Consider the following 27,370-nt stretch of genomic DNA (forward strand, 5'->3'; position numbering starts at 1 on the left):
ACCGCCCCCTTAAGTAAACATTTCAGCAAATCTCCTCACTAACGTAATGTACTTGCAATAACCCTTATCCCTGAGTGGCTTCCGGGCCTTGATAAGTGGTGATCACTGTGTAAAAAAAAAAAAAAAAAAAAAAAAAGAAAATTGGAAAAACATAAAAAAGAGGACATGTACAAGGGAGATAATCTATATCGACCATTTACAATTCATATTGACTCTTTGCAATTTATCTGTACTCCTTACAATGCATATAGACTCCTTAAAATTCATATGGACTCCTTAGAATTCATATGGACTCCTTAAAATTCATATGGACTCCTTTCTATTTACCATAGATCTCCAAAGTACAATTTTTTTATTGTGAAAAAAAAATAAATGAAAGAACCGATTTGCCTTTAAAAAAAATGAAAGGGCAAAGATGGACCTGATATGTTTCCCGATTCCGGTAGTACTACACTGGAAGTTAAAAAGTAAACTAGCTGACTATAACCAGCAAAATTATTTGTGTAACATTCTCGTAATAAAGTATTTTGCAAACAACTTAAAAAAATCTCATATATAAAAGCCATGTCTGTCTCTCTCCATATTTTCAAACTTTTCAACTCTTATCCTCGAGTGGCCTATGGGCCTTGATAAGTGTTAATATATATTTTTTACAAAGTATATATGTATATATATATAACAAAATGGGTTGGAGTCGCTGAATAACTCGTCCTCCCGTTAAAGCGGTTCCATCCTCTTTCCCGAATTTGACTACTGTGCACTTTTCAACTCTCATCCTCGAGTGGCCTATGGGCCTTGATAAGTGGTAATATATATTTTTTACAAAAACTCCGAAACTAAAAGACGCAGAACAGTATTAGGAGCCTCAAATGATTGGATTTTTTACGGACTGTTCTTTTATGGGTCTTTAGTCAGTTAGAATAGTTTTTAAGCGGTGCAAAATGAGTCAAAATTGAAAAAATCGTTATACATTTTGTACATTCATCTTAGTTTATTTTTAATTTTTAATCAGTTCAGATGCGTGTCACATTACTACAATGGTAACGTCACCAGCTTTGAATGCTATGGTTTTGGTTTCGATTCTAGCTGATGGCACCCAATACTTTTTTTTTTTTTTTTACTTTTGAAATCATGATGCTATAATAATATATACGAAATTTGGACAAACTAAAATATCATATTTAAACGTATTTTATGACCGGGCAAAACCGGGTGCCCCCCCCCCCACTAGTTCATTATAATGGCGAATTTGTTTATTGTTAAGTTGTGGAGAGAAAGAGTTGATGCATGATGAGATCAAGGAGGGAGTGTAGTGAGGAAGTTTATGAAATTGAGGTATGCAAAAGTTAAACAAATAAACAATAGAAACATAGTCTTTTCACCAAACACACACTTGTACACGTGTTGGTTTTCACCAGTGAGCAATCAAAAAACACCATCAATTAATAAAAGTCTTCTTTATTTTACGTACATGTATAGTCTGGTCTTGAATTTTGATCGTCGTGTGAAATACCAAAAATGAAAACTAGACAGTAAAAATATAGTCGCCATCTTTATAAATATGCTGAGAAACTGTCAGCATCATCACCATCATCATCGATTTAATGATCTTGGCTGGTGCATACATCACTAGTCTCTCCTCTTTAAAGAGGGTCCAAAAAAAAAATGAGTCTCAAATCTAACAGATTTTGAACTATAAACCAAGCTCCAACCCTGGTCCCATCACCGCAATGTTGCATCCCTGTTTTACAAGTGATGAACTGTGCTCTGATGAACTCAAACCACTTGTGCCCTTTCAAAGTAAATATCACCGACAAACCTGTTTAGTAACAAAATCCCACGCCCTTCACTGTAGAGATCCCTAGATGCAGGAACGCCTTCCACTCTAATAGCGTCTTCCCTCATACTTCCTGCTTCCATGACCGTATCGACATGCAGAAGTTTTTTTTTTTTTTTTACTTGAGAGTTACCACTTATCAGGGTCCGAAGGCCTCTCAAAGATAAGGATTAATGAATGTAAGGATTAATGAATGTAGTAAGCATCAATAGTGTAAATTGGATAAAATTTGATTTTTTATGGGGACGACTCAATAAGAACTTGTTTACATTGGTCTTGAAATCTATCATGTTATATTCAACCGGAAAGCAGGCCAGTGGAACAGTGTTCCACAGGCAGGCAGTTCTGGGAAAAAGGTTTTGTTCATGGAATCTGTGTTTAGATTTAGGCACAGATAAAGAGTGGGAGAAATCATATATAGTGGCTGCAACTAGTCGAGTGTTTTTTTTTGTGAAAGTTCGGCAAGGGAGGGACCATAGATTAGAGTTCAGTCGAGCACTTGCCATGAAAATAACAATAGAGTAAAGGCAGGCTCGCAACGTCTCTTCTATGGGAAAGACGCTGCAAGGAAGAGAAAAGGGCATCACCTACTAGGTTTCGAAGCTAGTTTTGAACTCTATCAGGGCTGGATAGGGCATGCCGAGCAGCTCCTACCCAGATTTGACAGCAGTATTCCATTTTAGAGTGTACCTGGCTTTTATACAGATAGAGGATTGCATCAACAGTGAGATATCTACTGGTGCGGTAGAATGATCCAACCATTCTTCCAGCGATCTTTGCAACGGACTGAAAACTGACATCTTGCTCATCTCTTTAGAGTTTGAGAGTGAACAAAAGTAAAAATAAATAATCGTTTGTCCTCGACTGAGCTTAAATCTATGGTCCCCCCCTCACCTCTGTAAAACATTTACTCATCTAGCTAAAACCACTGTAAAAATACATTTCCTTTCTTTACCTAAAAATAAACAAAACTTCCATTGCCGCTCAAGAAAAGATGACATGATTCCATTTCTGTTTGATAAAAACCAGTTTTCGTTTTTTGTTGCAGACCATCTACTATTTTGCCAGTGGTGTACAGATCCCAAGAGCGATAAGAGCCTTCTATCATATCTGAAAGTGACACAATGTTCAAGGAGATGTGCTGGTGTACAACTCATGCTCTCTACCGATCCAAGTTATGACAACAGGACCATTGCCAGCACCTTCAAAATGCGTCACTTTGCCACAAATAACTGGAACATGCCCAGGGTAATGAAAAAAAAGTTTACAGCCACAGTTATGGTCTTAGGTGTGGTTTCAAGTGAGCGCCACATCATGCCATCTTACATCTTCAGAGTCGGCTTGAAAGTCAACACCAAAGTGTCCCTGGATGTGCTGAAGAGTGTGGTGATTCCCTGATGCAATCAGGTGGCTGCTGGCAGACCGTGAGTGTGGCAGCAGGACCTGGCGCCAGCCCACAAATCCAAAGAGACCCAGGCTTGGATTCAGAAGGAGTGCTACGACTTTTTACCCTTATGTCACCTCCTCCTCCCCCGACCTGAACCATTGGACTACTTTGTTTGGTCATACATCGAGAACATCACCAACATGACCTCCCACCACACCAAAGCCAGCCTGATCGTCGCTGAGTATTTACCAAGCTCCTGCTGCCGCTTGTGGAAAAGGCATGCTCCCAGTTCTGGACCCTATTGAGGCAGTGGTTGAGGCTGACGGTGGCTACATTGAATACATGTCAGCTCTACTACATAATCAAATTATCTGAATTGATCTTTTCAATAAAAGTTTTAAAATAAAACTGTGGTGTTGTTTTCTTTAGGGCGACACTATTATCGTTCCACCCTGTAGTTTTGTCATACATGTAAAATGTAAAAGATAAAAACTAGACGGTAAGAAAATATAGTCGCCATCTTTATAAACATGCTGAGAAATTGCCGTCATCATCATCATCATCATCATTGGTTTAATGATTTAATTTTCGATTATTTAATTTTCTCTTTCAGATTAATCGCTTGCAGATAGAAAAAGAGCAGCTTCAAATCTTAATCGAAAGCGTAAAAAAAAGAAGCTCTGAAGAGATTGAAGCCATTGAACGTTCTTACAAGTAAGTTTTGTGCAAGTCCAGTGTTCAACCTAAATAAAAAAAAATAAAAAATACAGAAAAATCTTTATGATGTATGTACCTGACACAGAATATAGATGTCATGTTACAAAAATCATGTAAATTGATCAAGTAGTTTTTTTGGTGTTACATATATGAATGGGCTGTGATCGTCAAGTTCTCTTTGTTGTATAAATGAAAAGTTATTTTGTTTTAAAATGAATATGAGACGCTTTTATGTTTTTAATACAGATTTGTTTGCACTTTACACTTTAAAATAACAGTGATAACTATCATCATAGCGCAGTGAAGGTTAGTGGAGAAGTTGGGTCGCAGAATTCTGTGTCAACCTGTATATTCGCTTTGTGTCTCTTTGCCTCTGTTTTCTCTCTGCTCTTTTATTTATATCACTGTTAACCTTTTTCTCGCCAGCTTGTTTATTGTTTTGCAACTCTTTGGGTCATAGTTCCTGTTGATTGACCTGTTTACCTTATTTTCACCAGCTTTTGTTTATTGTACTTTGTACTGGTTTTGGTCTAACCCATTTAATATCGATTAGCTTTCCTAGCCGATTGACATAATATTGACGCATTCCCAGGCATCATGGACATAGGTCATTTTAAATCCAGGGATTTCTCATTGTGTTCTTTTGATTGCCTGGACACACCTCCATACACTATTACAGGTCATCTTTCCTGGGATTGACTTATTGTGTTCTTTGATTTCTCGGACACCTCTCCATAACATAGTTAACTAAGAAAATCAAATTTTATGAGGACATTGTTTTGATCCGCTGGTCTATTATATAAAAGGGAAAATGTAATGTGTGTTAGTTTGTGTATGCGTGTGTGTTTGTATGCCTGCCAAATCTTTTCATAGACATATCGCGCTGAGACAAAATTGGTATCATTAGAAAGATCAATCTCTCGAATGAAAAATATTTTAAAAATTATCTAAAAAGATTCATTCTGTGCTGGTTAACTGGGCCGTGTTTTGCAAGGAGGTGTCACTTTGCATCAACATTTTTGCAAGCCTAGCAATCTCAATATACGTTTTAAAAACATTTCATAACTTGCTGTGGCATTATAGCTAGCGTGTTAGCTTTTTTAACCTCCTTTTCCTCTTTTGTATTACAGGTTCGAGCCTGCCTACTGCGGCTTTCTTTTTTTTTCCAGTCGCACTGGCACTCACTGCTATTTTGATTTATTTATTTTTTTAAGGCTTAGTATACCACCTCTCTCCACATTTGATGCATGTATAGATTGAAGAAAGATTTTCTGTTTTAATTCTTACACTCTGAATTTTTTTAAGAATCTCTAGCCTTCATCAGGTATATCTTGTCAAACTTAATCAACAGCATATACAGTTAGAAATGTTGTTAATTTTAGGCAAATTGATTTTGTTTTTCATTTTTATTTTTGCTTTTTTATTGGTATTTTCACTCTAAACAAGGCACAGTAATACTTTGACCTAAGGGGCTACTATTTGGGACCAAATTTACAGTGATGCTATATAGGGAGTTGGGCAGTGAGATGTTTGTACGCATTACACTTGAACTTCTGTATGTCAGTATAGTCATGAAAGCAGGGCACTGGGAAGGAATTCCAAAGTCTAACAGTTTGACGGAATAAGCTATTTGAGTAGAAGGCTTTCTGACATCTAGGGATGTTTACAGTGTAGGGGTGGGATTTTGCTGCTTTTCAGGTTAGTCGGGGTATTTACGTTGTGTGGGTGCAAGAACTTTGAGTTTATCAGAGCATATTCCATTAAAATATTTGTAAAACAGGCACAAAGATGCCACATTTCAGCGGTTGGAGTTCAGTTGCTAGTGTGGTTCCTATCAGGTTGGTGACTTATTTTTTAACTCTGTCTAGGAGCGAGAGACTAGTGGCAGATACACCAACCCAGATGTGGCAACAATACTCCATGCATGAGTGAATGTTGACTTTGTTGAGGAACACGATACTCTCATGTGTGAGTAATCTTCTAGCACGGTGGAGAAAACCTACATTTTTTGCAGCAGCCTTGGCAATTACCTCAATGTATTTGTCTAAATTCATGTTGCCTATGAATGATAAGCCTAGGAGTTTGAACAATGTACATTAACCATCGGTGGTTGAGGTTTCTTAAAGGAAAGAAGCTTAGTATTAGTAGCATTGAACGTTACCATCCATTTACAGCTCCATTCCACTACAGACCGGAGATCTTCCTCTAAGGTTTATTTCAAAACATAATAATTGAAGTTGACTCCCTTACAACTTAAATTTAATTTCTTTTTCTGTATAAGTTTTAAAAACATACAAACAAATAAATATTGAAAACTAAAATGATGTTACTCAATCCTGGGCAACATCGGGTAGGTATGGCTAATTTTATGCAAATTGGTTTTGTCTATTGCAGGTCTCGACTGCAACTGTTGGAGGAAACTCACGAACACAAAGAAAAAAGCTGGAAAGAAGAGAACGAACATCTTCTGAAGCAACACTTTGAGAAAATGCAACGATTGGAACTGGAAAAGAGTGAAATGACGGCTCGGCATTACAATATCCTACAGAGCTCGTTTGATGAACATTCGGCAGAGGTCCAGCGCTTAAAGGAATCACACCAAACAGCGATGGAGTTGCAACGCAGAGAATTTGAAGAAGCTCTTGATCGAATGAAGGAAATAAAACAACGAGAGGTTGACAATGTAGAAAACTTACAGTCAACATCAAAGTAATTAAGCGTTTTATTCTTGTTTTTGCAATCATGCTGTTATGAAAATCTATTACACATGGAAATATACTGTACTGGATATTTGGTATGTGTCTGAAATTGAAATCATATTATTATTTCTATCACTAATGGAGATTTTGTATTTGCCTCAAGACAAGACTATGGCACCAAAATGCATATATGTAATATCTATATTAGTCTATATAATTTATTGGTTGCATGTTTAATAAATGCATGCCAATAGTATGTACTTGCTGATAGCTGTTGCTTTTGTAATCAAGCAAACATCTTGTTAAATCAACAAAGTTTATTTACATTTCACTGATAGCATAATGACAAGGGAAAGTTTTGTCTGTATGTAGATGGTGCCGGCCAGCTGGTTGGTGTGGGCTAGTCAGGGCAATGGTAGAAATGTCATACAGTGTTTTTGAATTTTTGAGATAAGGATTTGTTATTCATATTATTTGGATTCATCGGACTACTGTTCTCATCTTGAGTGTGATTTACACAACATTTCAGTCGATGTAACTTCCGACCTTCCTCAGGTGTATTTTATCGAATTTGGGATGTTTCCGTCAAATTTGGGAATTTGGACGGAATTTCGAGAGGAACCCTTTATTTACTTCACAGGGATAGTGTGCTCTTGTTCCATCAGCCATGACTGGATATAGGTCTTAAGTAATTTGCAATTGTATTTTTTGATCGCCCACACTGAGGATTGAACCTTCAACCTTCAGGAGAATATTACTTTTTACAATTGATTTTTCCAAGTACTCTAACCACTGCGCCACGGGCCCTTGCGAAAAATACAATTGCAAATTACTTAGGACCTCTATCCATTCCGTCCAAATACCCGAGTTCAACAGAAACATTTCCGAGTTTGACAAGATACACCTAAAGAAGGTCAGAGGTTACATCGACTGAAACGTTGTGAAAATCACGCTCAAGATGAGAACAGTAGTTCGATGAATCCAAATAATACGAATGTCATACACTGTTCGGTCGTTCACTCTCTCTCTTCCTGCCTGCACATATCTTTCTTATATTTTATTGTGATATCGAATCACATTCCTTAATTAATTGAAACAAATATATTCTATTAAAAAACATTTCTTCAAAATCACTGGATTCGGCATTAAATAACCCGAAAAGTGTTGATATGCTGTAAAACAAAAACAATCAACCAACCAATAAAAAGTCACAGGAAGCAAGGTCTGGACTATAGGGAGGGCGAGGAACTCTCTTGATGTCCATCTTGGTCAAATGGTCTGTGACAAGGATGGAGTTGTGGTCTGCACCCTTGGGACAAACTTCACGCAAATCTTCCACACCTTCAGTTCCTTGCTAATAATTGTGTGTACAGTTCCCACACTAACATCAAACTGTGCTCTTATTCTCTCTATAGGCACACGACGGTCCTTATCCATGAAATTCTTTATTTGGCCAATCAACTCTGATGTTTTGACTTCTTTACTCCTTCTCTGATCATCCCTTACAGACTCCCTGCCTTCCTTGAATCTCTTACGCTACTCAAAAACTGATGATTGATTCATGTAAGATGGTCCAAAAGCAATCTGAAGCATTCCATACGTTTCTGTGGCATTTTTTCCAAGTTTTAAACATAATTTTATTGCATGTCGCTTTTCTAAATTGTTCTTACATCCAGATTGCATTTTTGAAATTCACCAGCTGTGACAATCAGATTTTAGTAGGGTGTATTCCAATTCCTGCTGTAGCTGTTCATTTGAACGTGAAATCATAAAAATTGGTCAGTCATCTCATAAGATGTATAGCAATAACATACTGAATCTTCAAGAGTCTATGACAGTTTTAAATGCCTGTAGAAAATATATCTGGAAACTTATTGAAGGCACTGCATAAGTCATCAGTAACTAAATAAATTAAACATTTTGACAAATTTTTGTTGTTACATTTTAATTTAGCGTTCTCGTTCCAGATCTCTTCATCTGGTGATGGAACAGATTCATTCCAACTCGAAAGATCTGAACAGTTTCCAACAGAAGCTCGACGAATGGCAGCTCAAAGGGTTGGACGAGCGGGAAATGTCAATTCGTGCACGTGACCAACAGCTGAAGCTCCTCCAAGACAGATTGAACCGGCAGCAGGAAGAGAACTCCCTCGAACGTACTCGGCTGGAAGACTTGATTTGTCGCTTGGAAGGGCAACTTAAGAGCCAGACACAAATGCTTGACGAAGAGCGATGGAAAATGAAACAGGAAGCAAATAAATACTACGTGCTGCAGGCGTCAGTCGAGGCTGAAAAGAAACAGTGGGTTGAGCAGCAGGCCAGGGAAAAGGCAGTCATGGAAAAAAGCCGGGTAATATATCATCTATATCTTCTAATAGATAAAACTTTACAAATGCATTGAGGACATTGCCAAGGCTGCTGCAAAGAAGGTGGGTTCCCTCTACCATGCTAGAAAATTACTCATACCTGAGAGTATCCTGTATCCTTACAAAGTCACAATTTGCCCACATATGGAGTATTATTACTACGCCTGAGCTGGTGCATCTAGCACTAATCCCTCAATTTAGTCCCAAACCTAACAGGTTCTGCACTATCAGCCTAGCTCCAACATCTGTCCCATCACTACAATGTTGCATCCCTGTGCCTGTCTCATAAATACTTTAATAGAACATGCTCTGATGATCTCATAGCATTTGTGCATCCTCAACAGACATACCCTAACAAACCCAACAAGCAGCAAAATCTCACCCCTTCATTGTCGAGGTGCCTAGATGCCGGAGAGACTCCTACTCTAATAGTTTCTCCCCAGAAACTGCTGGACTTTGGAAATCACTTCTTGTTTCTTGCTTCCCTAACTTACATTAAATGCACAGATATCTTGCTGCTAAACTCCCCACAGTCCCCTACTAGACACTATCCCAAGTAGTAGCCCTTTATGTTTCAAGTGGCAATATGCTTTGTTTGGGATGAAAAAGAGTAAAATAAATAAAACATGATAATGACGATGTATTTATCTTTTTACATGTTATAGAATGCGTTAATGGATGAACAGCGGCAGTTGATGAAGCAGCTGTTTGAAGAACGCCGAGCTCTTGCCGAGGAAAAAGTGCATATGGAAGTTTCTCGGAAATTGTGGACGGAACGCGAGCAACACAATTCCATCAAATCGATGAAGGTAAATTGGAAGATACACCATTTTATGATGCACAACTATTTTCAGAGATTATTAAGTAATTTAAATCAAATATATTACATAATCTATAATATAAATGTGTGTGCGTTTTTTGTTATGTCTGACAAAATCTTTTTGAGGGGGGGGGCGCTCGGGTGGTCACTAATTCTTGAAACTTTTTATATACTTCTTAGATCATAATATTTCCGATTTACGAAAGGAGCGATTTTACATGCTATTTTCGCGATATTTCTAATTCTCCACATATTCCTATTTACTTTGCCTCCCCACAGGATAGAGTTAGACACCAGGGTCGTTTTTTAACGTGGAGAAAAGGAACTAAAATTAAAAATTGTCTCAGTCGTGAAGGACTTCTCCTCCACTGACAGAGAACAAGAAATTGAAGTGCAGCATCTGAAGAACAGATACTACACTGTGATTTCAGCCCAAAGGCCAGGTAAGCTTATTCTCCGTGTATTTGTTGGGCTTTTCCGTATAAAAAAGCGATACTGAATCCGTAACAAAGGTGTCTACCTGGCACTCATGTCTGGAGGTCCAGAAAAGCAATCAGCTTTGATCAATGCAGGGGGAAACCCCTCATATCAGACAATTGGACCCCCCTCCTTTTATGGGGAGCTGGTTTTCCCCAACATCTTAGGGAAACTGGCTGCAGCCAAAGTTAAGTGCGAGATTTCATTCCCCTATGGCATGATGTTTGACCTCATTTAGTTTACGCACCTGTCAACACACACCTTCAAACACTCGGGCAACACCGGGCACCCCCCCCCCCCCCGCTAGTTTAATATATTGATTGTTATCATTTTGAAGCTCAGCCTTTTGGATGACAAATATCAAAAAATTGGCCAAAAACATTCATTCCTTCACCCTCAACTGGGTAGTTTTCTACAAGGAGGGGTCGCTTTTTTGGTCAACATTTTTGCAAGTAATCATTTTACTTCCCAACGCTCGCCATGGACGTATCAGTTAAGACGTTACATCTTTTTAAACTATTTTTTTCTCCTTCGCGTTACAGGTTTGAGCCTGCCTGCCTACTACCACTTTTTTTTTTTTAAACATCTCTTTTGACCCCCCACCCCCGCTACTACCACTTTTTATTTTTTCGAGTTTCAAGTTATTTGGTAGGGAAATGTACACAGACAGACACACACACAGACATTTTCACTTTTATGGATATATAGATTGTGAGTTACTTATTTTTCTTTCAGAAACACAAAGTTTCATATGAACCCTTTTTCGATTTTGCATTTCATATCAATATTCAGTAATTACTATTGTCATATTTGCTAGTGACATCAAGTAGCTTCATGCCTTGTCTGGAGTGATTTCAATAAAAAAACAAGATGTTCTAATCTATTATTTCTTACAGATCGACACCGAATTTGATGCCACAATGAAAGCGTTGGAAGAAGAACGCAACAAGTCAAGTGCACAGTTAGAACTCATAGAGATTGAAAAGATGGCTTTGCTTGAAGAACGCAAGAAGTTTGAGAAAGAGAAGAAAATTTTTGAAGACAAACAAATGGAACTTGCTGAGATGGCATCGCAAATGAAAACACGTTCCAAAGAAATTGAATTTTTGTTTGATGTAAGTTTTTTAAACAACTTTTGCAATTTTTGAGATGAGGATTGATCATTTTAATTATTTTTATTCATTTATTTTTTTTTTTTTGATTAAAAAAAATTTTTTTGTTAATTGGATTGACGAACTGCAATCACTTGTGCTCCCACGACGTGAGCACCCTCGACAAACCTGACAGGCTGCTAAATCCCACCCTCACACTGTAGAGATCCCTAGATGTAAAAGATCTTTCTACTCCAATAGTTTCTTCCCCAGAACCGCTAGACTTTGGAATTCCATTCCAGGTCCCTGCTTCCCCAACAGTACTAACATGCAGACGTTCAAGTGTAACGTGAACCAACATCTTGCTGCCCAAATCCCTACATAGTACCCCAGTAGTTGTTGCCCCTGATAGTAGTCCCCTACACCAAAGTGGCAATTTGCCTTGTTTGGGGTGAAAATGTAATAAAAAAAAAAAGAAATTTGTTTGATTTTTTTTAAATCTTTTTTTTTATTATTTGGACTTGTTTGATTTTTTTATTATCTGGATTTTGTGATTATTTTGATTTTTTTTGGATTTTTTGATTTTTTGATAATTCGGATTATTTCAATTATTTTGATTTTTTTGATTTTATATTTAAAAATTTTTTTTTGATTATTTGGATTTGTTTGATTTTTTTATTATTTTGATTTTTTGATAATTTTGATTATTTCGATTAGTTTAGTTACTTGGATTTTTTAAATTAAAAAAATTTTTTTTGATAATTTATATTATTTCGATTAGTTTAGTTACTTGGATTTTTTAAATTAAAAAAATTTTTTTTTGATAATTTTGATTATTTCGATTAGTTTAGTTACTTGGATTTTTTAAATTAAAAAATTTTTTTTGATAATTTTGAATATTTCGATTAGTTTAGTTACTTGGATTTTTTAAATTAAAAAAATTTTTTTTGATAATTTTGATTATTTCGATTAGTTTAGTTACTTGGATTTTTTAAATTAAAAATTTTTTTTTTAAATTTTGATTATTTCGATTAGTTTAGTTACTTGGATTTTTTAAATTAAAATTTTTTTTTGATAATTTTGATTATTTTGATTAGTTTAGTTACTTGGATTTTTTAAATTAAAAATTTTTTTTGATAATTTTGATTATTTCAATTAGTTTAGTTACTTGGATTTTTTAAATTAAAAAATTTTTTTTGATAATTTTGATTATTTCGATTAGTTTAGTTACTTGGATTTTTTAAATTAAAAAATTTTTTTGATAATTTTGATTATTTCGATTAGTTTAGTTACTTGGATTTCTTAAATTAAAAAAAAATTTTTGATAATTTTGATTATTTCGATTAGTTTAGTTACTTGGATTTTTTAAATTAAAAAAATTTTTTTTTGATTATTTTGATTATTTCGATTAGTTTAGTTACTTGGATTTTTTAAATTAAAAATTTTTTTTTTTGATAATTTGGATTTGTTGGATTTTTTATTATCTGGATTTTGTGATTATTTAGATTTTTTTGACTATTTGGATTTGTTTGATTTTTTTATTTCGATTTTTTAATTATTTTCATTATTTGGATTTGAATGTTTGATTTTTTTTATTATCTGGATTTGTTGATTAATTGGATTTTTTTTTATTATTTTAATTTGTTTGATTTTTTTTATTATTTGCATTTTTTTTATTATTTGCATTATTTGGATATTTTTGATTTTTTTTATTATTTTTATTATTTGATTATTTTGATTTAAGCATCTTTTTTTATAATTTGGATTTTTTGATTATTTGAATTTTTTTATAATTTGGATTTTTTGATTATTTGGATTATTTGGATATTTTTGATTTTTTTATTATTTGCATTTTTTTTATTATTTGCATTTTTGGATATTTTTGGATATTTTTCTATTATTTTTATTATTTGATAATTTAGATTATTTTGCATTTTTTTACAATTTGGATTTTTTTTATTATTTTAATTTTTTATTTGGAATATTTGGATATTTTGCATTATTTGGATTTTTTTATTATTATTTTTATTTATTATTGAGATTTTTTTATCATCTGGATTTTTTTTTTAGTTATTTGGATTATTTGGATGACTGTTCTCATTTTGGATTTAATTCCCACACCGTTTTGGTCCAAATTTTGACCAATGTAACTTTTAACCTTTTTTTTTAATTGTTTCTTACAAATTCATAAAAAAAATGTAGAGAATTTCAAACTGAATCTTCTATTTAATCCATGAAGGTAGATTGTTCTCGTTCCATCTTAACTAATTAAAAATTTGTATTCTTAGTATCACCCATACTAAAGATTTGATCTTCAACTTTCAGAAAATTGTCAATTAGAACTGATTTTTTTAGCATTCGATTAAACCTATTCTTGTTTTAGGCATGTGCATCTGGGTATGTCTATATAATAGTCCTTCATTATTATTCTGATACCCCCAAATCTTCCGATTTTTCCGATTCCCGATTCCGATTAATCGTCCCAACACTACTTGTAAGTAAAAAAAAAAGATCAAAACTAAAATCTAAAGACAGTGAGTCAAGTACAATAATGATTAGACTAGCTTTGACACAATCTTTACAAACTTTAAAAAGTGTTTTCAAACCTACTTGTTCTTAACATAAAGAAGCTGTCATGTTTCACGGCTGTGCATTCGTGAAACAGTTGGCAAACAGATAAAAATCCGATGACTCCTAAGTCACAATTTTTCAATTTTGACCCATTAGCAGCCCTTTTTCCAGATGAAAACAGATTAAAAGTTTTCTACATGTCTGGACACAATACATATCAAATTTCAAGCCTGTAGATCAAAAAGTTGTTGAGTATATAGATTGAGAAGTGTCCTCATGCACCCACATATATTCTCACTTATTATGTATATATTTAATCACTTGTTATGTATACATTTAATCACTTGTTATGTATACTTTTAATCACTTGTTATGTATACATTTAATCACTTGTTATGTATACATTTAATCACTTGTGCATATATTTGATCACTTGTTATGTTTACATTTAATCACTTGTTATGTATACATTTAATCACTTTTTATGCATATATTTAATCACGTGTTATGTATACATTTGATCACTTGTTATGTATACATTTAATCACTTGTTATGTATACATTTAATCACTTGCTATGTATATGTTTGCTATTTCACTAAGTTTTAAACTTTTAAAAGCGATTTTTATTTTTGTTTTATTCTTGTTCATGCCTAACAATGCATATTCTCAGTAGGACATGAAGGGGCTAGTATTTGGGACCATGTTTGCAAGGGACTATGTAGGGAGTTGAGCAGCGAGATGACTGTTCATATTACATTTAAACTTCTGCTTGTCAGTAGATGCAGGGAAGCAGGAAACAAAGAGAGAATTCCAAAGTCTAGCAGTTTGAGGAGAAAAGCTGTTAAAGTTGAAAGCTTTGCAACATTTAGTGACCTCTACAATGAGGAAGTGGAATTTTGCTGCTTAGTCGGGAGTATGTACGTTGACGGGACACAAGTTTAAGGAGTTCATCAGAGCATATTTCATTAAAGTACTTGTATAACAGATACAAGGATACATCACTGCAGTGATGGGGCAGGAGTTGGAGCTTGGTTGATAGTGTGTGACCTATTAGAAAGCAGACTCATTTTTTGGACCCTTTTCAAGAGGAAGAGACTAGCGGTGGATGTACAAGCCCAGATGTCGCAACAATACTCCATGCATGGGTGAATGGTGGCTTTGTAGAGATACAGGATACTTTTAGGTGTGAGTAGTTTTCTAGCATGGTAGAGGGATCCCATCTCCCTTGTAGTAGCCTCTGCAATTTTCTTAATGTATTTGTTTCTGTTTGTTTTATTTTTTTAGGATGCCCAGAAGAGAAAAGAAGATGGAGAAATGTTATTAGCCAGAAGCAACAAGATGGATATGGAATACGGCCAACGTTGGCGAGCTCTGATGACCCAAACAGATCACTTGGCCGAGCAAGAGAAACAGTTGGCTGCAGAGACAATCACCCTAGCACAAGAGAGAGATCGTCTGGAAAACTTACGTAAAAACCACCTGTGCCTTAATTGTCGGAATTCTATTTCTGTGTCAACCGGATCCATGAATGGGAAAGTGGTGCCAAAAATGTCTGCAACTTTCAACTCAACTCAAACAGGGACCACCTGTTGGGGAGGCTATCGTCCCGAGGCTGTCCCTATTCAAGCTACAGAAGAATCTACTCCTGTCATTCAGGATACCCTCAATGCCATCCGTATTGACCAGTGGTTGAAGCAGCTTAAGAAACAATCCCTAAAGGTATGTTGCATGTCAGTTTCTCTTTTGATAAAACTAGTTTCTGTGTTGGATAGTCTGTTGTCCATGATGATGTCTTAGTGGTTTCATTTGGACACTACGTGGATGGGGTGTGTTATGTTTTGAAATTTTTTTAGATCATCACATCGTATGAATTTATAGATTCTATTGTTGGCATTGGTTTACCCGATATTTTTTTAAGTCAGAATTCTTCCTATAAAGATGATAGGTACTTATGGAAGGAACCACGAGAAGGTTGTCAATAGTGTTGGGCCGATTAATCAGAATCGGGAATCGGAAAAATCGACAAATATGGCGGTATCGGAATCGGTATCAGAATCAAAAAAATTGGTGCCTATTTTCCGATGCGAACACGATTCTTTTAATTGTCTTTTTTTATTTGATTTTGTTTAAAGCAAAATCTTCCCATGCTGGTAATAATAATAAAATAATAGATAAAACCAATGGATAATCCTCCACGAGTGTAAATTTACATTTAGGAAAATATCTGCATATTTAACACCACATGTTTTTTACAGAAATCGGGGAAAATAACAATTCTATAGTTAAATATTTAAGGATTTATAAAGAATCAGAATCGGTAATTGTATTGGAATCAGGAAAAATATTGGAATCGTCCCATCACTAGTTATCAACATTCAAATTAAAAGTGATTTTTTTGGAACAAACTGAATTTGAACTTGTAACACCCAGATCATCAGTCCATGTCGGTAATCACTAGACCACCGTCACCGTCAAGGATTAATAATTCGAATTCTAGTTCTGAATTTTTTAGATAAGGAATAATTTTGTGTATTATTTGGATTAATCAGACTAATGATCTCATCTTGGATGTTATTTGCATAATGTTTTGATTGATGCAACAGATGATCTGTTAAAGTGTATAAGCTGCCATATTTGGTGAAACAACATCTTGTTAAAATTTGAAAATTAAAATTTAAAAATTTAAATTTAAAAATGGACAACATAGGATAACAACATCTTGTTAAAATTTAAAAATTAAAATTTAAAATTTAAAATTTAAATTTAAAAATGGACAACATAGGATAACAACATCTTGTTAAAATTTAAAAATTTAAATTTAAAAATGGACAACATAGGATAACAAATGATTTAACAATTATGCTTCATCTGCAATTTTAGTTTTGTAAATTTTAAAATGTTGCATAAATAATATTCAAAAGAAAGAACATTAATCCAAACAAACACAATTAAAATTAATTGGACGACGGTTTCAATGATATGAGTTCATTTATATTTATATAGTTCATTTCTATTTAGACAGTTATATATCTATAGTTCATTTATATAGTTTATCTCCATTTCTATAGTTCATTTCTATTTATATAGTTCATTTATATTTATATAGTTTATCTCCATTGATCTAGTTCATCTTTTTATATAGTTCACTTATATTTCTAGGTTCATCTCTATTTATATAGTTCATCTCTATTTATATAGTTTGTCTTTTTTCATATAATTCGTCTGTATTTCTATAGTTCAATATTTATACAGTTTATCTATATTGCTATAGTTCATCTATATTCATATACTGTAGTTTAAATATATTTATATACTTTATTTATATTTCTATAGTTTGTTGATATTTATATAGTTCATTTATATTCGCCATGTATGGAGTATTGCTGTCACATTTGGGCTGGTGCATCTGCTACTAGTCTCTCGCTCCTAGACAAGGTTCAAAAGAGAGTCGCCAATCTGATAGGTCCTGAACTGGCATCTAAGCTTCAGCCCCTGTCCCATCGACGAAATGTAGCATCCCTCTGCCTGTTCTACAAGTATTTTAATGTTGAATGCTCTGGCGAACTGCAGACACTTGTGCCCCGACGACGTAGACTCCCTCGACAAACCTGACAGGCAGCTAAATCCCACCCGCACACAGTAGAGATCCCTAGATGCAAAAGATCTTTTTACTCCAGTAGTTTCTTCCCCAGAACCGCTAGACTCTGGAATTCCATTCCAGGTCCATGCTTCCCCAACTGTACTGACATGCAGAAGCTCAAGTGTAACGTGAACCAACATCTTGCTGCCCAAATCCCAACATAGTACTCCAGTAGTTGTTGCCCCTGATAGTAGCCCCCTCCACCAAAGTGGCAATGTGCCTTGTTTGGGGTGAAAATGTAATAAAAAAAAAATTTTTTTAATTTATAATTATATTGTTCATATTGCCATCAAAATGACTTACTTTTAGATCATAGCATTTTGAAATGTAGAGCAACAAGATAGACACTATTATTTGCATGCCTGCGCGAGCCTTTCCTAGTCTCACACAAAAACGCGTTCACATTTCAAGCCATATTACTTGTCATATACATACGCGCACACAAACATATGCGCCCACGTCCACACATACACATGCACATACATTCACGTGTATACTCACACACGCACACACGTACGCACACAAGGACAACGTCACTTTCCCTTTCAAAGGAAATCCACACATGCGCAAAAGACCACTGGAAACAACTATAAAAGCAAGAGACAAGCTGTTTCCAGCCTTTTCAGACCAGCTTCTTAGCTGGACGGTCTACGGACTGACAGTGTGCCTTTTTGGCATGCGCGCGCACGCGCGTACCTCACACCACTTGCTACTATGTGGGACAAAAAGCCAACAGACAGTACGTACACTTTATACGCTTTCTATCTCCATAACCTGGATTGACTTTCTCACTCTATCTCCCCTTCGGCTTTGGTCCATCAACACAGACATGTGTGCGATTCTCTACTGAGCTTAACCCTCTCTTTCTACAGGCCGGCTTGCCACTTCGCGTTTCTCTATTGCATTCCCCTTTCCTTCCACGCGCGTAGTCATCAACGGCCGAATGAACACGTGTACACCTAAGACTTTCATTTCTCAACAGAAAATAAACGACATGTTTATTTTATTCCAGCATTTGAGTTCTTTGTTTCCTTCATTTAATTCGTTTCATTATTTTTTCTTGTGGCGAGTTAGGGTATTTATATCCTGGTCCGCAACATGCCACAGAAATGTATGGAATGCTTCAGACTGCTTTTGGACCATATTACTTTATGTGAGCATCAGTTTCTGAGTGGCGTAAGAGATTCAAGGAAGGCAAGGAATCTGTGAGGGATGATGAGAGAGGTGATTGGTCAAATAAAGACTTTTGTGTATAAAGGCAATAAGCGCATAGTTTGATGTCAGTGTGGGAACTGTACACATAATATTTTATGAGGAAATGAAGATGTAGAAGATTTACGCAAAGTTTGTCTCAAGGGTGCTCCATCCTTGTTACAGATTGTTTGATCAAGATGGGCATCAAGACAGTTCCTCACCCTCCCTATAGTTCAAACTTTGCTCCCTGTGACTTTTAGTTATTCGCTAAGCTCAAGGAAAACTTTAGAATCTGTGGTTATGGGACAATTGAGAAGATGAAAGAAGCTGTGACGAAGATCATCACGAGGACTTTCACAAAGCCTTCCAGAAGTTGTTGGAACAGTACAACAAGTATATTGCAGCTAGAGACGATTACTTCGAAGGAGACTTGAGTTTCATGTGTGTACTAGCAATAAAAGTGCTCATACAAAAAAAGTCTGGAACTTATTTAAGGCACCTCGTATTTTTATTGTCTTTTTCTTCTATTTCTTTAATTGCTCTATCTAATATATTTAGCTTTTGATAATCTTGATAGATTCTAATTTATATATATATATATATATATATATATATATATATGAGCAAACAGTTAATAAAATATGTTAAAAAACACTTTGAAATGAGTTAAAAACATATTTAATCTGTAAAGGAAACACTAGATAAATGGATAGTCCTTAATCCGCGGAGGATATATATATATATATATATATATATATATATATATATACACACAAGATCTCTTGTTATTTTTTTTATCAGCCATACTAGCAGTTTTGAAATGCTACTTTTTGTATCTGATCTTGCTTTCCTAAGAGTAATGAGAGAGTTATCTCCCTTGTGTTTTGCATATCGTCCCTATTTATCGTTTTTATTTATTTTATTTTTGGTGGGACATATTTTTTATTTATTTTATCTTATTTATTAAAAAAAATATTTTTGAGAGCATACAAGTTATCCATGGGCACATGTTTCTGGTTACTAACCGTCATCAGCATGGCTAGACTTTATGTGACAAGGATCGAACCTGTATGATCTGCAGCCTTGTGTTTAACTGTTGAGTCACAACGGCTTCTCAGATTTTATTCACAAATTTTATTGCTTTTAAATATAAGATCTGTTGTTATTTTTTTATTAGCGATTTTAGCAGTTTTGAAAGACTGTTATCTCCCTTTGTTTTGCATGTCGTTTGGTTCTTCTTCGTTATTGTACCTATTTACTATGCCTCCCCATGGGACAGAGTTAGACACCAGGGTCGTTTTTTAACGTGGAGAAAAGGTACAAAAATAAAAAATTGTCTCAGTCGTGAAGGACAGATCCTCCACCGAAAGAGAACAAGAAATGACGTGCAGCATCTGAAGAACAGATACTACACTTTGATCTTGACCAAAAAGGCCAAGTTATGTTTATATCTTCTTAGACAGTTTTCGAAGACAATTAACAAAAATTGAGTTTTTCAAAAAAAAAAAAAAAAGAAACTAGAGAGTTCTAATTGTAACAAAAGGGAGGTAAATATTTTCTGAAAACTGAAAATCTTTGGCCAATTTAGCAAAACTTAATTTTTGCTTCGAAAACTGTTTTCATTAATAAAAAATTTTCTATCTCATCATTTTTCATAATTCTTGGATACGTTCATTACTGTGACATGACAGTTCAGCAGATACCATTGTTTTTTACTTGCAATTCAATATTTCAATTTTTGAATTTTGCTAAAATAACAAAGAAACTTTTTAAGAATAATATATATATATATATATATATATATATATATATATATATATATATATATATATATATATACTAGCAAAAGTACCCGTCGTTGACTGGGTTCAAAAACAGCCTACAGAAAATGGACTCTGATTTATGAAAGTATGATAGGTTATGAAAAGGAAGGGTTGTAAAGAGATAGCTTCGAATTTGGGGGTATCAAAACTAAAGCAAAATATGATGAAAGTAAAAATAAAATAGATAAACCCCATAATTTATTATACCATATCTGTTCACACTGAAACACTTATCACAATATTCTGTGGATCTATATTAAAAAACCTTGTTAAACTTTGTGACATATTTTCATTCTATGGAGGTCAGGTGCGAACGAACACCCCATAATTTTATTATACCATATTTCTTCAAACTGAAACATAATTATCAAAGTATACTTACGCAGATAGATATTAAAAGTCTTTATTAAAATTTGTGCCTATTTCCATTCTATGGAGTCCATGCGCGAACGCAGACCCCACAATTTTATTATACCATTCCTATTTAAGTTAAAACATACTTATCAAAGTATTCTTATGTACGTCTATATCAAAAACACTTGTAAACGTTTTTTTTTTTCTTTTTAAATTTTTTATTTCCATACTTTGTGGACCAGGCGCAAACGCAGACCCCACAATTTTAATGAACCACCATTCTGCCAGATCAAACATACCCATTCCTGTGTCTCGATACATCTATTATTATATTTAATCATTTTTTTAAAATAGTCAACCATATAGGAGCCTATTCATGACCAGACAAGCACGCACACACACACACACACACATTCAGCTTTATATTTTATATATATATATATATATATATATATATATATATATATATATATATATATATATATATATATATATAGCAAATTATAGTGATTCAATGAAATTAAAAAACCTTTATTTAAATCAAGGATTTTTTATTATTCTAAGTAAGACAAAGAGTACTTTCGAAATTTTATCTCCTTATCCTATAGGGTTTCGATGCCTACCATCTCTTCAGAGGAGAAAATATTAGCAAATAGATATAATGGTATTCACCCTATTTGCTAAAGTCAGACATGGAAAATCATAATCAAAAATTGATTAAAATAGAAGTCACATAGCAGGAGAAATTGAAGAAAAGGATATAAAGGTTTAGTTCCAAATTGTGCGGTAAAATCCAAGGTAACTGTCCTTTAAAGCAGTGAGGTAATGAGATCCAAGCTGTATATTGTGTAATCCACATCACAGAGTAGAAATCCAAGTTGGGCATATTTCTGGAGTAATTGTTCTTTATGGGTCGGTGAAAAGATTTTTAAGGTCTGGTTGGAATTTTTTTTTTTATTAAATACCTTGGTATTACTGGAATTAAACGTTAGTGAGATAGGATAGGTAGAAAGGGATAGTGAAGGGGAGAGAAATTTAAAATGAATAGAATGTATGTATGTATATATATATATATATATATATATATATATATATATATATATATATATATATATATATATATATATATAGCAGAGAGTGACCTCTATAGACAAGTTCCAACACGCTATAAAAAGCTATAAAAATGTTGAGTAGCCATTTTGGTTGGTCAAGTTAGTCTTGGGTATAGAGAAAGGGTGGAAAAAGAAAAAGAGGCAGAGAAAATAAAATTGAAAGAAAGGAAGAGGAAGAAGAAGCAAATGAAATTTTGCATTTTTCAAGCTGAAATCAACCTTTAAACTAATTAACCTAATTACCTCTTAAATTCTTTACTCTGTTTGAATCTATTAAATCCAGTCCACTCAAACAATTAAATGATAAGGTGCTCTTTATTTGCTCTATCCTGTATATTGAGCAATTCCTATTTAGTTGGGATAATACGTAGAATATTACGACCAGTAATATTTTGTAAATCTTATAATCATAGGTTTCCATAACAGCTGATTGTTGGATAAATCGATTCGGAAGTATATATATATATATATATATATATAAATATATATATATATATATAATGGTTGTATAGATTGGTTTCCTAGAGGTAAATCCAATGAAACCCAGTGATTATTAAAGAGTGCTCAATGGAGGACAGAGCTGATATATAGTCTGTTTATTATACAAACATTATTGGTTACATATGTGAATACATGTTTTAATCGAATCTTAATGCATTAACCTGCAAAATTTATTGTATATTTTGTGAACCTCTTCCATCTGATGAGAAGTGCCTTCATGGAGTAAGGTTTTTCTTGTTTTATTTGTACTCCTTGTCGAATGATTAAAATTTTGTATACCTTCCTTACAGGTTTAAAAGGTTTTTTGAAAATCTGAAAAAAAAATTTTTTCAACTTCAAGATCTTTATTTTATATATATATATATATACTAGCAGGGGTGCCCGGCGTTGCTCGGGTGTTTGGAGGTGTATGCTGTGCAAAAAAAGCAAAAAAACAAAATCAATGGTTAATTTTTTAAAACTTTGACCCCTATTATGACCCCTTAAAATTTATAGTTTCGGGCTCAAATCACTTTATTAAGTTAGATCCAGGTTCAAGGAACCTATATCTAAAATTTCAAGTGTCTAGACCCAAAATTGTCGGAGGAGTTTGGTAGAGTTCTTAAAGGTCAAATCGTTGAAATTTGACCCCTTAACAGCCAAATTTCTGGCTGACACCCGTCACATCGATTTTCCCAAATCTCAGTACCCGGTATTTCAAATTTCGAGTCTATAGACTAAAAATTGACAGAGTTATTGCGTAGGGAAATGTACACAGACAGACAGACAGACAGGCAGACAGACAGGCAGACACGTTCACTTTTATAGATATATAGATATATAGTAATTTATAAAATATATATGGCGATTAAGCTACACTGAATATTCCGCGTTTCATCCACTCTAGGACTCTTCAGACTTATACGCGAATTCTGTGGTTGTTTATCGTTTTTATATGCTCGTCTTCGATAAACAACCACAGAATTCGCGCATAAGCCTGAAGAGTCCTGGAGTGGATGAAACGCGGAATATTCAGTGTAGCTTAATCGCCATATATATTTTATAAATTACTAACTAGCTCTACCTACGTATTGAGCACTTTTGAATTAAATACTTAAAGTTTACGCATAAATCTATACTTTCATATATTAATTTTATGTGAGTAAATTAAGTATATAAAATAAAGATCTTATATATTTGTGTGTGTATTAGCCAGAACACTAAATTTATATTATCTTTTCACCCGAGCAATGCCGGGTATCCCTGTTAGTATGAAATCGAAATTCATATTTTCTCTGTTTTCTTCTATTTATAGGACAAAGAATTTCTCCTCAGAGAAAAAGTCTATTTGGCAACCCTGGAAAATGATCAGTATCAGTTTGTGTAAGAAAAATAAAAGATATCTCTAAGAAATATCAAATAGTGTACTTGTTTTTTTTTTTCTTTTTCATATATTATTGGGTTCACCACTTATATCAAGACTAACAGCCACTCAAGGATTGATGAGAAAGAATGTCAGATGATGAGAAATTCTAACACTCGCATAACAATCACTAATTGAATTGTAAAATAGAAATACTAGCAAACCGCCTGGTGTTGCCCGGTCGTAAGATATGCTTAAATATTATATTTTAATTCATGCATATTAATTATTATAAATTCTCTATTGATTATTATATTGTACCTAATATATAGTAGTGATATCAAAAGTAAGAAAAAGTATAACTTAGATGCCATCAGCTAGAATTGAAACAGAAATATACAACAATCCTTAGCTTCTGAGCCACGTTTGTATGCATAGAAACAGTTAAAAAAAAACAAAAAAAACGTTGTTTAACCTATGAATTTAGGTTTGCGCATGTAAACGTGTTTAGCCAACTTGTGCATGTAAACGTGTTTAGCCAACTTGTGCATGTAAACGTGTTTAGCCAACTTGTGCATGTAAACGTGTTTAGCCAACTAGTGCTGCCATGGTCAACTGTTTTGTTTTAATTTTTGACCCCTTAGCAACCTTTTCTTTTCGGATGAAAACAAAATAGACTTTGTAGCCTCGTGGGGGATGTCCTTTTCTCTTCCCTGCAACCTGTTTCTCACAGAAGAGATGTTGCGAGTTTATCTCTGCTTTATTGTTATTTTCATGGCAGGTGCTCGGCTGAGCTCCATTCTATGGTCCCCCCACTCGCCAAACTTTCGCAAGAAACACTCGTCTAGCAGAAAACATTATCACTAGTTTCCCTTACTCTTTATCTGTGCCTAAACCTAAGCGTAGATTCCTTGAGCAAAGCTTCTTTCTTAGAACTGCACGCCTATGGAATTGTCTTCCGTTTTTCTGCTTTCCAGCTGACTACAATATGGTTGTCTTCAAGTCTAACGTAAACAAGTTTATGATGAGCCGTTCCATATAAGTTAACAAATTTACCGAATCTCCATTACTAACGGTTACTATATTGTCCAATTTCTACTGTACACTCTTTAACCCTTATCCTCGAGTGGCCTCTTGGCCTTGATAAGTGGTGATGCCTATATAAAAAAAAAAACTGATTAAAAAGTTTTCCACATGTCTGAAAATCCTATATACTAAATTTCAAGTTTGTAGATCAAAAATTCATTGAATATATAGGTTAAGAATTGTCCTCATACACACATTCTCACATTTATATACAGACTAGTGGGGGTATCCGGCGTTGCCCGGTGTTTGTAGGTGTGTATTGAGCAAAAAACAAAAGTTGTAGTAGACAGGTCGACTTGAACCCATAGTGCAAAGGCAAGAAAAGAAAATGGAGATATGTGTTGGTTGAGCAAAAAGAAATAGGAAAATTGCAAGCGCAAAAAAAAAATGGTAGTCGACAGGCAGGCTCAAACTTGTACCGCGCAGGAGGAAAAGAAAATGGAAAAAAAAGATGTGACGCATTAGCTGTTGTGCTCATCGCCAAACCGGAAGTGACGTATGTTTAAATTAAGGCTAGACAATCGAAAAGAGGGGATGAATTTTGAAAATATTGGTGAAAAAGCAACCCCTCCCTGTAGAAAACTGTCCAGTTGAGGATGAAGGAATTAATGTTTTTGGCCAATTTTTCCATATTTGTTGTCCGAAGGATCGAGCTTCAAAATGATACTGATCTTGTGAAAATCCGTCGCTTCTGTTAAAAGTTTTTGCAACACATACATGCATACATAGATTTAAACAGACAGGTGAGATTTATATTATAGACTAGCGGGGTGCCCGGCGTTGCTCAAGTGTTTGTAGGTGTGTGTGTTGGGAGGGGGGGGGGTAACAAAAAAAAAAGTTTTGATAAGTAGGTAGGATCGTTGAGGCGAAGGTGGAAAAGAAAGTGTAAAAAAAAAAACTGACAACTTACCACTCACCCACGAAGGGAGAGTTACTAAACAGAGTTCAAAGTTAAAAATTAAAAAGTTAAATTGACAGGTGCACGATTTTAATGATCACACCATAGAAGTCCTGCAGTGAACTTTTACTGCATGGTAGTTATTTTGGTTTTGTTTCCTAACTTTTTGTTTCGCAAAAATGTTGGGGGGTGGGGACCAGTTCCCCATAAAAAGGAGAGTGTCCATATGAATAGCAATTGTCTGATATAAGGAGTTTCCCCCCCAATCTACAATGATCAAACGCCCATTGCTTTCTGGATGTTCCCGGCACGAAAGCCAGGAACCGCACCTTCGCTTCAGATCAGTTTCACTTTTATATGAAAAAGCCGAACGGACACATGAGAAGCCGAAATAGCAAGAATTTTATAAAAGTTGCCATAAATAAATCTAGACGCAACGCGCGTTCGCAAATCGTACATATTATGATCTGGGGGGTATATAAAGAGTTCTAAGACATAGTATCCCCCTCCCCCCCGAGAAGCCCGGCAAAAAAAGCCTTTCTTGGACATACAAAAATACACGCACTGCATTTGCCTTTTATATATATAGAGAGATCGAGCTTTAAAATGATACTGATGAAAATCCGTCGCCTCTGTTGAAACATACATACATACATACATACATTTAAACAGACAGGTGAGATTTATATTATAGATTATAAATTCAGCCAAATGGGAAATTGTACTAGTCACATAACAATCATTAACTGAATTGTATCGATGCCTCTATTCAGTCTCAAGAGACAATGGATACTCCCTGTAAGGGTAGCTGCAAGTGTAATTGTGAGGCAAGGGTTGCACAATCTTCAACCTCACCTCTACTGAATCTGCACTGCTTGATTCCAGTGGCAAGGAGAGGTCCAGGAAAACTCGAAACAATGCTGAGATAAGACGAGAGCACATGCAGCACATGAAATTCCCAAATGGTCACCCATTTTAGTCCTGACCTTGCTCAACATTGCTTAACTTTGGTGATCTAATGGGAACCGGTGTGTCAACGTGATTATGCAATATATGACTGAATTGTAAAATAGATAAAGTAGACATTTTTTACAATTAAATTGTTTAAATTCCCGAGCACTTGAGGTGGTTGACAACCCTGTTGTTGTTGTAGTAGTAGTAGTAGTAGTAGTATTAACACCAGTTTAGAGCACTGAATGCATTCACTGCCAATGTTAACACAAAAGGTTGCGAGTTGTCTAATTTATTTGTTGTTAGTTCTTAAGTTCATCCAATGTTGTGGTGATATTTCCAAAGGTTTTATTTTTGGAGAGAATTGAGTCACAGTGGTGTGAGAGACTGAAGTTTTCTTAGTTAATTAATTATTTAACTTATCTCAAGTCTTGACAAACCAACAAACATGCTGTTTAAAACTAAAGTTTGACAGACATACAGAAAACAGATCTTAGTGGACA

General features: G+C 34.6%; 1 protein-coding gene and 1 pseudogene across 3 annotated transcripts in view; one reads left to right on the plus strand and one right to left on the minus strand.

Moving 5' to 3' along the window:
* The window catches only part of LOC145265623 (uncharacterized), a 45,005-nt gene extending 21,016 nt beyond the window's left edge, over positions 1–23,989 (plus strand). For all 3 annotated transcript variants that reach the window (XM_080121657.1, XM_080121659.1, XM_080121658.1), the window contains 7 exons: positions 3,838–3,938; positions 6,336–6,650; positions 8,608–8,989; positions 9,671–9,814; positions 11,199–11,417; positions 15,251–15,685; positions 23,885–23,989. In XM_080121657.1, the coding sequence (XP_079977783.1) occupies positions 3,838–3,938; positions 6,336–6,650; positions 8,608–8,989; positions 9,671–9,814; positions 11,199–11,417; positions 15,251–15,685; positions 23,885–23,956 (1,668 nt within the window). In that variant the 3' untranslated portion in view covers positions 23,957–23,989. The remainder of the gene's footprint in view (positions 1–3,837; positions 3,939–6,335; positions 6,651–8,607; positions 8,990–9,670; positions 9,815–11,198; positions 11,418–15,250; positions 15,686–23,884) is intronic.
* A 2,864-nt stretch (positions 23,990–26,853) lies between these two features.
* Positions 26,854–26,971, minus strand: LOC145265796 (5S ribosomal RNA; annotated as a pseudogene).
* Between the last annotated feature and the right edge of the window lie 399 nt (positions 26,972–27,370).

Source organism: Euprymna scolopes, chromosome 40, assembly GCF_053919585.1.
Source record: "Euprymna scolopes isolate OS-2025 chromosome 40, ASM5391958v1, whole genome shotgun sequence".
Classification (NCBI taxonomy): domain Eukaryota; kingdom Metazoa; phylum Mollusca; class Cephalopoda; order Sepiida; family Sepiolidae; genus Euprymna; species Euprymna scolopes.